The sequence below is a fragment of the Octopus sinensis genome, linkage group LG10, assembly GCF_006345805.1.
Source record: "Octopus sinensis linkage group LG10, ASM634580v1, whole genome shotgun sequence".
NCBI classification, from domain to species: Eukaryota; Metazoa; Mollusca; class Cephalopoda; order Octopoda; family Octopodidae; genus Octopus; species Octopus sinensis.
Genome location: NC_043006.1, coordinates 5,574,759 through 5,590,757, shown reverse-complemented (window position 1 = coordinate 5,590,757; position 15,999 = coordinate 5,574,759). Strand labels below are relative to the sequence as shown.

At 34.8% G+C, this 15,999-nt stretch overlaps 1 protein-coding gene across 2 annotated transcripts in view; it reads left to right on the top strand.

The window, feature by feature from the left end:
- The first annotated feature begins 9,452 nt into the window (after positions 1-9,452).
- LOC115216421 (peptidyl-glycine alpha-amidating monooxygenase B-like) overlaps positions 9,453-15,999 on the top strand; it is a 25,682-nt gene continuing 19,135 nt past the window's right edge. The window contains exons 1-3 of one of the 2 annotated variants that reach the window (XM_029785744.2): positions 9,453-9,616; positions 11,805-11,856; positions 13,386-13,473. In XM_029785744.2, the coding sequence (XP_029641604.1) occupies positions 9,509-9,616; positions 11,805-11,856; positions 13,386-13,473 (248 nt within the window). In that variant the 5' untranslated portion in view covers positions 9,453-9,508. Of the gene's footprint in view, positions 9,617-9,770; positions 9,866-11,804; positions 11,857-13,385; positions 13,474-15,999 lie in introns of those variants that run through there. The other variant, XM_029785745.2, reaches the window with a different exon arrangement.

The following is a 15,999-nucleotide window of genomic DNA, read 5'->3' as shown; positions in this document are numbered from 1 at the left end:
GATTTCAGGCATAAAATGGCGGACAAAGCGCCTAACGTATATCTGAAAGAGGCGGGACAGGAATAACAAAAGAAGGGTTAATGTATAGTATCTTGAATGTTCGGGACAAGGGTGACAAAGACGGAGCTAAAGGACACTATCCTGGGGAGGGAGGGCAATGTCAAAATTTGACTCCTGAAAAATGTAATTGCTTACATTATTATTTTCGATATGAAAAGCTCTCACCACAAAATCAATTCATGTCAATGTAACGGAGAAAATACTGAGTTAGTATTTTACGATACTGCTTTGTTCAAAATTTTAGCAAAGCATATATACATAGTGCCAGTTTTAAATTGCCATTGTTCAAAATTTTAGCTAAGCATATATACATAGTGCCAGTTTTAAACTGCCATTGTTCTAAATTTTAGCAAAGCATATATACATAGTGCCAGTTTTAAATTGCCATTGTTCAAAATTTTAGCTAAGCATATATACAGAGTGTCAGTCTCATTCTGAGTTCAAAGTCTACTTGCGACGAAGATAGATTTTATTAATATAATCATGAAGGCGGCGACCTGGCAGAAACGGTAGCACGCCGTGCGAAATGCGTAGCCATATTTCGTCTGCCGTTAGGTTCTGAGTTCAAATTCCGTTGAGGTCGACTTTACCTTTCATCCTTTCGGGGTCAATAAATTAAGTACCAGTTACGCACTGGGGTCAATGTAATCGACTTTTTCCCTTTGTCTGTCCTTGTTTGTCCTTTCTATGTTTAGCCCCTTGTGGGCAATAAAGAAATATTTATATATTTTTACTTGTGTTGATGCAATTGATTGTATTATTTTCGTTCAAAAATTCTCTATGAGCCTGGAACCCAATAGTTGGAAAAATCTACTGATATGGCGACCGTATTAAAGCTGAAATATTTCATTGAGATTTCAAAATGTCTCATTTTATGAAATTTTCTGAGCGTAAACTCTCAAGAATGTTTAAGTAAATATAGATTTTTGGCAAAAATGCAACGGCGCCTCTACAAGTTCATTTCGCTTTTAACACTTTTATTCTACCAATAATAAATGCAGGTAAAAAAAGCCGTGAAGAAAGATTATTTGAAATAATCAAGAAATGGCTCTTGTCAGACAAAGACTTGAAGCTTTCCACGAAATGCTGAAGACATTAGCAGGAAATCATTGAGACTTGAAAGAGGAATGCTGGAAAGACTGGTCTGCCTCAAGATAAAAGTCGCTTTATTGAATATGAAGTGAGTTGGAATGGTATTGTTAGAGCCCACATTTCAGGCTTGAGAAACAATTATTTTATGACAAAGGAGTTTTTAGTAGTGGCCCTCAGGATTTCCTGATGCTTCAAGCAAAAGCTGGTTCTGAATATTAACATTCATTATTGAGAACATATTGCACACCATTAATATGCATGTAGTTCCGAAGGCCTCCTGTAACACTATTGCCCTTTATGTACAAAGGTCTGCACATCCACCGCCGGTTTGAAAATCTATTTTGAGTGGTTGCACGAATGTGCAGTCTCTTCTGATTAGGTCAGCGAACAAATTTCGTTCACCACAGTTAGTCATTATACAATTTCGAAAACCAAGTAGTTCTGTGTAGTCATCTTAGAACCCATAGTAGAAAAGTTATATAAAACTTGGTAATAACTGGTAGGCACAGGAGTGGCTGTGTGGTAAGTAGCTTGCTTACCAACCACATGGTTCCGGGTTCAGTCCCACTGCGTGGCACCTTGGGCAAGTGTCTTCTACTATATCCTCGGGCCGACCAAAGCCTTGTGAGTGGATTTGGTAGACGGAAACTGAAAGAAGCCCGTCGTATATTTTGTATATATATATATATGTGTGTGTGTGTTTGTGTGTCTGTAGTTGTCCCCCCCAAACATATGACAACCGATGCTGGTGTATTTACGTCCCCGTAACTTAGCGGTTCGGCAAAATAGACCGATAGAATAAGAATAAGTCCTGGAGTCGATTTGCTCGGCTAAAGGCGGTGCTCCAGCATGGCCACAGTAAAATGACTGAAACAAGTAAAAGAGTAAAGAGTAACTGTCATAAATAGACCCTTTTATTATTAATTTGTAATTATAATTTACTCCCTGATCGAAGACTGCAGTTTTCTGCGGTACTGCTGGTAACATACCTGTGGTTACAAGGGATAGATATGTATTCTCATTCGGTTATGTAAAGTTTGGAAGTGTTGGTTGGATATGCGTTGCACGATGTCGCTCGATCGTGTGCATATTTAACCCTAGGCACTTTCAAATTTTATATTGGAAATGCTACACTGATGATGATAAATAAGTAATTAAACACTTTAATCTCGAAACGCGTCTGTGGCTAATCGGAGTCGTGTTGATTCATTGTTTTTCTATTTGCCTACATAAAAAAGTGTGTTACTGCCTGGGAGATTCTTACGGTAGTAGAAAAGGGATTTTTAACTTCTATTTCTAAATTCGGTATGTGTTGAACCAATTAGCCGACTCCTAATTATAATTATGTTTATAATTATAGAATATTTGTATAATTTTACCTATAAAGGTTATTGTAACGTACCGATCTACTTGGTAAAATTATTAATTAATTGATTAATTAATTAATTTTACCCTCGTATCATTAATATCTATATATATAAAACTGAGAATGTATGTCTGTCTGTGTGAATCCCTAAAGCTTGAGAACTACACAACCAATTTCATTTAAAGTTTACACATGCCTTACTTAGGGTCGATGTAGTGTCATGGGCAAAACAATTTTTAACTTCTTGCCTAGGGAGAGCCCACAGCAATATCATATCTTCACTATTTCAGTATTACGTGTCAAAAGTGAAAGAAAAACATCTCTCTATCGTAATGTCAGATACTTTCACTTTAATACTGAAACTATTAAAGTGAAGCTATTATATAACAGGGATGAACTGTAACTGGACATCCATTCTGCTAGAAGAAGATCCGCTATGGTCTTATATGCTACACCACTGGTTTTAAATTCATAATATTCAAATTTATATTCAATTTTTCACCCTTATTATTTTAAATTAAAATTTACATGTATATATATATATTATATTAAATTAGAGACAAAACCACTATTAGGCAAATCAAACAATGAAAAACTTAAGCCAATACATAAGCTTATTTAATTTATATTATTTAAATATATAACAAAATTATAAAAAAAATATAATTAATATCACACTACGATCGTTTCATGCCTGCTAACTTCTTCAAATTTTTGAGTCGCAGTCATTCATCAGGTGGTTTAAATGTCTAAAATATAATCAATATTTTTAAGATATAAATAATATATATAATATAATAATTTTACCTATAATAAACTCTATTATTAAATATGATTATATCGAAATCGACTATAATGTTAAATATTAACTTTAATTTATAAGGTAGAAAACTCATAATCTAATATCAATATTAGTCTATATCTAATTACATAAATATTTAAAATGACTAATATATATAAATTTTCAATGAATATATATATAAATATTATAATCAAGATCTAAAATAATCTCTATAAATAATTGTATATAATGAAAACCTAATAAATTTAATTTTTCATATTTAAAGATGAAATAGCTAATTTCAAAATACAAATAAACTAACTTAAACGGACTTTCAAAATCTTATGTAAAATACTTATAGAAATATTCAATTCTTAGTAATATAGTATCAAATAAATACTAGAAGTACTATAAATATAATTATGAATGGGAACAACTATCTAATATAAATTATGCTATTAAATTAGATAATTATTCCCATTCATAATTATATTTATAGTACTTATAGTATTTATTTGATACTATATTACTAAGAATTGAATATTTCTATAAGTATTTTACATAAGATTTTGAAAGTCCGTTTAAGTTAGTTTATTTGTATTTTGAAATTAGCTATTTCATCTTTAAATATGAAAAATTAAATTTATTAGGTTTTCATTATATACAATTATTTATAGAGATTATTTTAGATCTTGATTATAATATTTATATATATTTTCATTGATAATATATATATATTAGTCATTTTAAATATTTATGTAATTAGATATAGACTAATATTGATATTAGATTATGAGTTTTCTACCTTATAAATTAAAGTTAATATTTAACATTATAGTCGATTTCGATATAATCATATTTAATAATAGAGTTTATTATAGGTAAAATTATTATATTATATATATTATTTATATCTTAAAAATATTGATTATATTTTAGATATTTAAACCACCTGATGAATGACTGCGACTCAAAAATTTGAAGAAGTTAGCAGGCATGAAACGATCGTAGTGTGATATTAATTATATTTTTTTAATAATTTTGTTATATATTTAAATAATATAAATTAAATAAGCTTATGTATTGGCTTAAGTTTTTCATTGTTTGATTTGCCTAATAGTGGTTTTGTCTCTAATTTAATATAATATAATATTTTACTATAAAATTGGATTCAATCCTAAATCTGATTTTTCCCTGTTAGTTTGGATTTATTCCCTAATATTTATTATAATATATATATATATATAGGTGTATACATATAGATGTACACACACACACACAGACACACACACAGACACACACACAGACACACACATACACACACACACACACACACACACACACACACACACACACACACATATATATATATACATATACACATGTATATATATGAATGTATATATATACATGTATAAATATATAGATGTATATGTATACATGTATATGTATAGCTGTATATGTATACATGTATATGTATAGATGAATTTCTATAGATATAGATGCATATATATACATGTATGTGTAGATGTTTATATATATAGATGTACATGTAATATGTACACATATCTATACACATATATACATGCATACATATATACACCCATGCACACATACACACACACACACATACATAGGTGCAGGTGTGACCGTGTGGTTACAAACTTGGTTCCAAAACATATGGACCTGAGTTCAGTCCCACTGTGTGGTAACTTGTCATGTGTCTTCTGCTATAGCCTCAGACCAACCAAAGCCTTGTCACTGGATTTTGTAGGCAGAAACTGAACGAAATCAGTTGTATATATATATATATATATATATATATATATAATATATATATATATATATATATATACATGTATATATGTAAGTCTATGTGTGTGTCTTTGTGTTTCTCCCTCATCACTGCTTCACAACTGGTGTTCGCTTATTTACATCCCCATAACTTACTGGTTTCACAAGAAGAAACTGATAGAATAAGTACCAGGCTTATCAAAATTAAAAAAAACCCACTAGGCAGTGTCTCATATTTTTGTTTGCCCACTCAGTTGTATCTATCAATTTATCTTTGTGTGTGTATATATATATATATATATATATATATATATGGATTTCGTACACAGGAACTGAAACAAATCAATATCGTATATATATATATGTATGTATATAAGTGTTTGTGTGTGTCTTTGTCTCTCTGTTTAGCCCTCATCACTGCTTCACAACTGCTGTTCATTTATTTACATCCACATACCTTACTGGTTTCACAAGGAGAAACTAATAGAATAAGTACCAGGCTTATCAAAATAAAAAAAGCACTAGGCTGTGTCTCATATTTTTGTTTGCCCACTCAGTTGTATCTATCAATTTATCTTTGTGTGTGTATATATATATATATATATATATATATATATATGGATTTCGTACACAGGAACTGAAACAAATCAATATCGTATATATATATATGTATGTATATAAGTGTTTGTGTGTGTCTTTGTCTCTCTGTTTAGCCCTCATCACTGCTTCACAACTGCTGTTCATTTATTTACATCCACATACCTTACTGGTTTCACAAGGAGAAACTAATAGAATAAGTACCAGGCTTATCAAAATAAAAAAAGCACTAGGCTGTGTCTCATATTTTTGTTTGCCCACTCAGTTGTATCTATCAATTTATCTTTGTATGTGTGTGTATATATCTATATCTATATCTATTTTAGTCATTTCTTTTATGATCCAAAACTAGGTCAAAAGTACTGAATGGATCTTTTGGGGAAATTATATTCTGTGCATATGGGCCATAACCCCCATGACAATTCATATATTTCTACTGTTGATGAAATATTAATCACAGATATTAGACACAAATGAAGTAATATTTATAAAATTTTATCTTCTTACAAGTTAGAAAGACCCCTCCATGGGGACGTAACTCTCACAATGTTGTCATTTTATCTAAGCAAAGACGAATACAGTTGTACTCTTGGAAGCTGTAGGATTACGCGAGCATAAAAGATGAGCATTATTTGTAATTCAATGGTACAACAGTGAAAGAGTTTGCTTTGACATAGACTTAGATCGTGATTTCTGCAATGTGCTGCATAAAATGTCAAGTAAATGAAAGGCATCTTTGCCTCGACTGATTCAGTTGCAAAGTGTTGGGTAAAGTTATTTGATTGCAGACCTCCTTTTAGTCTTTTTATTATCACTGGGTCACACATAGTCCCCAGATGGTAACATTGATTTGAAGGCCTTCCCAGATGAGTGACTGGTTATTCAAAGACATTTATAGATTGTATATTTATTCTATCCAGTTATGTATCAGTATAGTGGTCATTTGCAAACTCCAACTTTCATTTCTCTTTAGCCCTCGCGTCACACAGTTGTTAATGTTTATTTAAGTTGGGTCACGCCCTTCTAATTGCTATAGATTCGTAATGCATCTTACGGCTGTGCCTGTCACCTGGATGGTGAGGATTCCTACATTGGGAGTGGTAACGACTAGTGTAGGGTAGCTGGCTGCTTATTGTGATCATTCGCCTCTTGGTTTCTTGTAGCTTTGCTCTCTTTTACAAACCCAGTGAGCATATATTTCCTATTTCAAAGAAATTCAAACAATAGATATAAGACCCAAGTTAAAGAGATTCTCAACAATTCAACTTCCCTGGTTGACACTAAGATGCCCACCCCCAATAGAGGCGTTAACTCTCACATTTTAGAGCTCCATGACCTTCATTTTTCAGGTTCAATAAGACTGGAATTTTGGAATATGCGCATAAAAATCAGTAGTATGGGATACATGTGGCACGGTTACAATTCTTTTTAGGGTGTGTAAAGAGGGAAATAACCCTTATCTGCAATTTTGATGAAATTTCAAACATAAATATTCCAGTTCATTACAGAAAATATAACAGAAAAGTCTAATTCTTCAATTGAATGTAACATGGGCAACGCCAGGTATCTCTGCAAGTATATATATATATATATAGGTAATGGTGTCACTGAGACCCAAATGTGTCAGGTAATACTGAATAAGTGCTATAGATAGACCGTAGTTAAGTTCCAGGTTCGGTGATTATGCGAATAAAGGGTTCAACGTTGATCATATGTCAGTATGTGTATAGTAAATCCTCGAGTATAGTCCACCCTTGAGTATAATACGCAGGGGATTTTTAGGGGGCTGTACATCGGAAAAATCTAAACCTTGTGTATAATACGCACCTCCTCTCTAACTTGAGTCGTGTGTAATTAAGCTAGTAGCACATAGTCGAACAAACACTTCCGCGCATCCGTAGTACAATACTGGTGATGTTCTTAACTGTTATATGGAAATGTAAATATGTTTGCAAATTGCTTTTGTTACATGTTATTCTGTGTTCTGAATACTTTTATTTTAATAAATGTTGCTTACTGCAAGTTATGGATGATTCTTTTATGACTTCATTGCTTTCAGGCTTAGCAGAAGCTTTCTCTTCTGCGGGTCTTACAAATAGCAAAGGACCACGTTTCGGATTTCTCCCATCTTGCGAGCTCTGTGACGAAAACTGTTCGATCAACAGCAACAGCAAGACAATTAGAACTTCAAAATAAGTCCCTTTTTTTTTTCAAAATTATTTTAAATGTATGGTTTACACACGAATTTACTGATCACAGATTTTGCGTTCAGCTACAGTAGGATTTGAACAGAATAAAAAAGATGCGAACCAGGAAACTTAAATGATGCTATGTAAAATTGCTATATGCCACATCGACGAGGATTAAAATGACAATATAATTAATGGTAGTAATGATTTCAAATTTAAGAGAGTGGTGCTGTGGATTGCTTCTACCCCAGTGTTCATCTGCTGCTTAGGTTTTCGAACCCGAAAGGATGAAAGGAAAAGTCAACCTCAGTGAAACTTCAACTCAGAAGATAAAGAACCGGAAGAAATGACTTTAAGCATGTTGTATGGTGCCGTAACGATTCTTCCAGCTCACCATCTTTGCCGCTTTAATTAATGATCCTTTCTACTATAGACACGAGGCTTGAAATTTATTTTATCGACCCCGAAAGAATGGAAGGCAAAATCAATCTCGGCGGAATTTGGGCTCAAAACGTTAAGAAATGCCTATTTCTTTACTACCCACAAGGGGCTAAACACAGAGGGGATAAACAAGGACAGACAAACGGATTGAGTCGATTACATCGACCCCAGTGCGTAACTGGTACTTAATTTATTGACCCTGAAAGGATGAAAGGCAAAGTCGACCTCGGCGGAATTTGAACTCAGAACGTAACGGGAGACGAAATGCCTATTTCTTCACTACCTACAAGGGGCTAAACACAGAGAGGACAAACAAGGACAGACAAACGGATTAAGTTGATTATATCGACCCCAGTGCATAACTGGTACTTAATTTATCGACCCCGAAAGGATGAAAGGCAAAGTCGACCTCAGCGGAATTTGAACTCAGAACGTAACGACAGACGAAATACGGCTAAGCATTTCGCCCGGCGTGCTAACGGTTCTGCCAGCTCGCCGCCTTAAACTGCTTCAGTTAATGATAATAATGATGATGATGACACTTAACTAAAAGAATCTGAAAAATAAACTAGTTTAACTACAAAGATATTGGTAAATAAAATTAAGAAATTTGAATAGAAGAAAATCGGAAAAATAAGCCATTCTCTGCTTTTTAAATAAAACATTTTTAGAGTAAACATATTTGCAATACCAAGTAATTTGAAAACTAGAAACCAAATGTAATGATGGTGAAATATAATGGCTGGGACATGCTTTACATACATAAGGCTTTGTTATGGATTTGAATGGTTATTTTAATTCTTTATTTGTGTACGTTCATAACTATTTATTCAACGTTACATAAAGCACATTTAGATAAAAAATAAAACGAAGATATGATTTAAAGAAAAGTCTGTCTTTGTATTAGGACGTGTTTAATAAAGATATTGACAAAACCTCGATCTCAGGCTTAACAGCATAAGGTGACAAAGGAATGTCTGAAGGAGGCATTTAATTCGTTTAAATAACCGGTAATTTGATCAAAAGTAAGCAAGTATTATATCTACGCAGCTTAATAACGTGAACACGCCTTATATTATTTTGCGGTTTAATTTGAAATATTTTGACCGACCGATATATATATATATATAAATACATACATAATATTTGGCGCAATCAAAAATATCAGTAGAATTACCGACTCTAACAATGGTGATCAGCATCGTTTTTCTGTGGTTGAGTTTGTGTTGTATTGTGACGACTTTTGCAGATACCAAAATAATTGACATAAACATACCGAATTCTGCCTGGGACGGTGTAAGTTCTTATATATATATTCTTCCGTTATGCTTTTGCGTGTTTCTGTGAATGGGCTGCAGCCATGCTAGAGGGCCATGATCAACATTGATATTTGATGAATAGGCAGGTTTGTTAGTGCTGTTCAAAAAAACCCATCTCACCAGTTGTATGTACAGTGTGGCCGGCTACCAGTGTGATCATAAAACGATGCCTCATTTACTTAACTTGATCTCCGACTAGGTTTCTGTGTATGAAGGTCCTAATATGGTATTTACTCCAAAAGTTTTTTCATCCTGTATGTTGCATTGAAGATTTCCATGAGATTTTGAAGCTGTATATAATATTTTTCGTATCGTCTGCAGGTGTCCTAGGAAAACTATGGATCCACTTTGACCGGCAGATTTTAAAAATAATTTTTTGTAACTAAACATTTTAAAACTTCGTATACTGGTAGAATGAATCACATAAAACATCTTTTTCTCTTAGCGTTCTTGGGAAAATTCTGTAGTTTGTAAACTATTTGTTGTTAAATTTCTCGTATTTCGGCAATTTCAATCAATCAATGACGTCTATTGAGGTGAATACAATTACTGCTGAAATTTAACAACAAATAGTTTACAAACTACAGAATTTTCTCAAGAACGCCAAGAGAAAAAGATATTTTATGTGACACATTCTACCAGTATACAAAGTTTAAAAGTGTTTGGTTACAAAAAATTATTTTTAAAATCTGCCGGTCAAAGTGAAAAGATCCAAAACTACATCTACGGGTATGACTCCAGCTCATTTCATGCACGTTTATCACCCACATATTGCTCTTCAAAGGTCACAGATGTAATCTTCATTTCCTAAACTTTGAATACTAATTCTGTATTATGCTGCTCTATGTACTGTGACATAAGTTTATAATATCTTTTTTTAGATGATAACACGAAAAAGGATGAATAAAGGAAACGATGTTTACAGGAATATCTTAAGATAGAATTCATTACCAGGAAATTAGAAGTTAGAATTCATTGCAAATGAATCCATAGATGGAATCCCTGGTGATGTAACAGAACTAATAATAAAAAAAATACTATAGTAGTAAATACATAAAGATATAATCAATGTAAATATAGTAAAAGTCCCTGGTGTTGAGTAAAAGAAATTACGGAGGGATCAGTTAATAATGATTTTATTTAAAAACGTTCCCCTCTCAGACACACACACTTATAGCAGCTGCCCTTCAGTTTTTCTAATCTTTTGTAAAGAACTCAGAAGGGTGGGTCTCCAACGAAGCCTTCGCGATATCTTTAAAGCTAGGAACTTTTCAGTACACCTTCGTATAAAATATATAAATATATATTATAACAATAGTAAATATAGTAAATATATAATGATAGTCGACATATAAATATATAATAATAGTAAATATAAATAAATATATTATAAAATTAAATATATTCTGATTAATGTTCTTCAAGAAAGCAATGAATATGAAGTAAATCTTTCAATCATCATTCGACAGTAAACTTCTCATGGATCATGTTAGCAATGCAATTATCAGCTGAAACTAGGCTACTTGGTAAATTCTTTAGAATTTCCTTTCAAGTATGGTTCTACTTTTTATTGAATCGATGGCAAAATTGGTTGAGGGCTCCACAACAAAACACTTGCGTATTTAGCTAGGTTTTTTTTTATGTCTTGAGTTCAAATCCAGATTTCATTCCTCTAAGATGGATAAAACAAGTAGCGGGCGTACCTGGCAAATAGCTCGGTAAGCACTGGTCTAAGAATATGAGTCTAGTGCGGTTTTTTTCCTTCCTGGCTTTTGATATTTTACTTAGTTTATGGAATGTATTCTTCGAGAAAGTGATGACTGTTCCACAATCTACCTCCCATTTATGGTCTTACAATAGTCGAAAAAATTTGGAGAGTGTCACAAGTATGTACCGTCTCTCCCGACTGTAGCCTTCCCCCTGCTTTTAGGACAACCACAGCATCGGTCTAGCACATTTATAACATGAACGTAGCAAATTTACATAATGTGGTGATGGACTTGTTAACATTTTTAGGACATTAAAGTAACATGAATATTTGATGTATAATCTCCGAACTTTAAGTTCAAATCACAGCAGGTGAGATTTTTATTTCGTTATCAGTACACATTTGATCGATCACAACTGCATAGTTTCGTTAATCTACACACTTGGACTCGTTTCAGAATCGATCTCTTTTGTGTAATACGGCTCCCGTGGATCCTCACCAATACATAAGTGAGTATACGTTTCATATTTACCGGAATTCAACATAAAACTAATTTAAGTTTGAACTAGCGACAGGTGTACTTGTGATAATAAAATACTCTGTTTTCACTTCACTTTCAGCGATCTACTATACTTCAATTTAAATTTCTTTATCTTTACATTAATATAATAATGAAATTATTGTATACAGTGCTCAGGTGCACCACAACGGTGCTCAGGTGCACCACAACAGTGCTCAGGTGCACCTCAACATCATCGAAACAACATCACCACAATATCATCGAAATAACTAAGTGCATTTCAAATAAAACCTATTTCAAGTGGTTTGACTATAATACTTCTTAATAAGAAATGTGTCCAGCATTTGTCATATTAGAGAATACTGGGTGTATGTTTTTGTCACCGCCTACTATTGAGTAAACTATTTTCAGTTGACCATGTGGGAAACAGTATCTCAAGGTTCAGATTGACAACTTTCAGAAACTGGCTTTGATGTTTCTTAAAATATGACAAAACAAAACCTGGAAGAAAACACCAGCCCCTCGAATTTTTTGTTGCGCCCACGCGTTCTATTTAGGCGAGTAACCTGCACCGCATTTGATTTTTGGATCGTTGCTACCGGTGGCGGTGGTATGCAAACGAACTGTAAGTTTGCATGGAGCAAAAAGAAAAGCGTTATACATGTGTGAATACTTACAAGTAAATCTATAACTCGTATTGTGTTATAATTAAGATGAACTAATAAAAACATACAAATGTTAAACCTATAATTGTTTCTCATTTAGTGAGAAGGCCAGCAATATCGACCCAGGTACTTGGCTCGTAGTTTATTTCCTCGACCTTTGTTGTTTGTTCCTTCTCGAGCCATGCTTGGCTCATAAGGGCCGGTTTTCCGGTTCCCCACCTGGACGGGACGCCGGTCTGTCGCATGTGAGCTCCGAGATGCAGGAGGAAAGAGTGAGAGAAAGTTGTGGCGAAAGAGTCAGCAGAAGTTCGCTGTTACCTTCTGCCGCAGCCGCGTGGAGCTTAGGTGTTTCGCTCATAAACACACACATCGCCCGGTCTGAGATTCGAACCCGCAATCCCTCGACCGCGAGTCCGCTGCTCTAACCACTAGGCCATGTCGGGATGAAAGGAAACTTTGGCAACGACAGACTGAATGCAAGAAATCAGTTTTTCCAACGCTCTAATGATTCTTCAAGCCCCCTATTTTCATTAAACTTATAATGGAAGTATTTTCTCTGCATTGATAAATTTAGTACTCTTAACAAAATGCTATTCATACACCGCACTGTTTTAGTTCGGAGAACCACATTTAGAAGCGAAAATATAAAAGGGAAAATATACTTCAATACCACCAAGAAGTTAATTAAACCGAAGGACACAGTGTTCACAAAAAAAGCAACGAAAACCATTTGAATCCAGGTAACCGTTATTAATCTAAGTTAGCTAAATCTCCTAAATTCACTGAACTGAATCCTTTAACTGGTATTACAGGTCGATCACACAGTGAATCATATATCATTTTATAATTCCAGTTTCTTATGAACCGCTCTATCGCAAGCACACCATTCGTCATATCAGTGCAGTGATATGTGATCATCCCAGTCATATTAACCAGGTTTGGTAAGTCAGAAAATAACTTCAATGTATGATTCATTATCTACAACATATTTAAGATTTTCTTTGAGTTTCTATCGTTTACTGAACATTATCATCAAGATCCCTAAACTGAAGCAAGCAGTTGTTGGGGGGCTACTCTAGACACTTTTGTAGTCAGCAATCGCTATTGATCTCTGTTCCCTATCATGTGTAGCAGGTTCACAGTGTTGTAACCTGTCTGGTACTTGATGTTATCAAACCAGGATTTTCCCTGCCTCTCTTTCGCCCTCCTTCAACTGTGCCTTGAAGAATGGTTTGGGACAGAGAATTCTGGCGAGATGCATGACCGTACTAGGTAAGCTTTCTTTTTATCTGTGCAAGAAGTGGCTCCTGTCTGCCCGCGTATTTGAGAACTTGATGTCTGATGAAGCTGTTCGTTTTGTGCTCTGTGCACGAGACGTGTAGCAGCCATCTATATTGCTTGTGCTCAAATGCCTAGGTTGTTCGCTCGATGTCAGCTGTAAGAGTCTAGCTCTATCAGCCATACAAAACGATCGAAGTCACCAGCGACTTGTACACTCTGAGCCTTGTTGGAAAACTAATGGAATTGCTTTTTCCCTATGGTATTCAGCTTCTTCGTAGCAGCAGAGGCTAAATTGAATATTGTTTATTTAAATAATAATAATAATAATAATTGTGTACAGTGCTCAGGTGCACTACAACTCATCTAAAGTGTATATATAATCAGGTGTAGTTTCGGCGGATTTCGGAAAGCATGAGGGCCTTAAAGGATGCAGTGTCATGGCAGTCAACAACTGACGCAGGCAGTTTGTTCCATGCTTCAGCAACTCTGAGCGTGAAAAAATGTTTCCGAAAGTCATGGGAGCTGTGTTGTTTTCTGACTTTGTAGGCATGTCCACGTGTGTTAGACACATGGAGATCAAAAAGGTGTTCAGTGTTGTTGTTATTGGTGAGGTAGTTGACAACTTTGTGGGTGTTTACCAAGTCCGTCGCCAAGTCTGTCGCCAAGTCTGTCGCCAAGTCCGTTCTTGGTCAAAGTGGATCCTAAGTACTTGACGGTGTACACTTCGTCAAGTCTTTCTTATTCAGCACTATGTTGGTTTCTATCTTTTGATTGTTATTATTAACCAGGATCTTACTCTTTTTTGGGGTTGATCTCCATCCCGTATGCTCACCAGTCTAGTGGTGAGCTCCAGTCGGACTGCTTCCCTGCTTCCTAGTTGGCCAATATCATTAGAAATGGGCTGATCCTCAATGGAAACAGAAGAGGGTGGAGGCCTTGAATTGTCTCTGGCATGATGTTCTCCAGGAAGATGTTGAAAAGCGCTCGAGAAAGGAGACACTTTTGCCGAACATCCATTGTTGTCTTGAAGAATTCTTCGATGTTGTTCAGGAAAACTGCACTTCTTGAGTTTTCATACAGTTCTTGGATTACTTCGATAAAGTTATTGTCGAAGTTGTAGTTCTTCATCTTCTGCCACACCTCATCGCGCCAAACACAGCCAAAGACCTTTTTGAAATCAATGCGCTTGTAATAAATGTCTGGTTGGTGATGCAGATGTTTCTCAGTGAGCAGTCTGTTACATATCTGCTTGATGTTACTCCTTTTGGGCCTAAACCCTGCCTGTTTTTCTTTCCCCTAAGTCTGTTTAGCGGGACTCTAAGCAATAATTTGCTGGGATGGCTAATTAGGCTGATTGTTCTATATTTCTGGCAGTCTTGTGTTGTCTTTCTTGGGAATCAGTATCATCAGTGATTGGGTCCATTCCTTTGATAACTGCTTCGTCTACCATATCTTTTTACAGATAACTGTTAGCGCATTGATAAGCTTTGGCTCTCCATGTTTTAGAAGCTTTGATGGGATACTATCCACTCCTAGATATTTCCCATCCCTGAGCATGCACACGACCTTTTCAACTTCTCCCTGAAGAATTGAAGTATCCTAAAGTTTACTGTTTCTGTTGTTGTTGTAATTTTCTGTCATGTTGCTGTTATGCTTGAGTTTGTGATTGTAAAAGTCTTCGCAATGTTGCAACCATCTCTTGATGAAATCCTTCTCATCCGTGAGGAGCAGGTCTGTTTTGTCCTCAATGATAGTTGTGGTGTGTTTCTTTGTTTCATTAGGATTTTGAGGGTTTCATAAGCATTCTTGGCGTAGTTCTTCCTTATCCCAGATTAGATGACTTTGCACTGTTCTGCTATCCATTCCGCTTTGGCTTCTTTCATTTTCTTTCCAATCTTCCGATTAAAAACATTGTATATCTGACTTGCCTCCTGACCCCGTTAATTTGGTCTTTCTTAGGTTTCGTCTTAAATCACACAGGTCTAAGATGTCATCAGTGACATATGGTTTCTTTTTCTTTCTCCCAAGCATTTCTAGCCATTTCCTGAAGTAATTCCTTGATGTTGTCGGTCAGGGAGTTTATATCATCTTCCAGAAGGTTAAGGGTTGCAGACCTGCCATTCATTTACGCCTCGAAGATCGTTCCAACCCTGTGATTTTTCGGTTTCATTACATCAAACCCAATA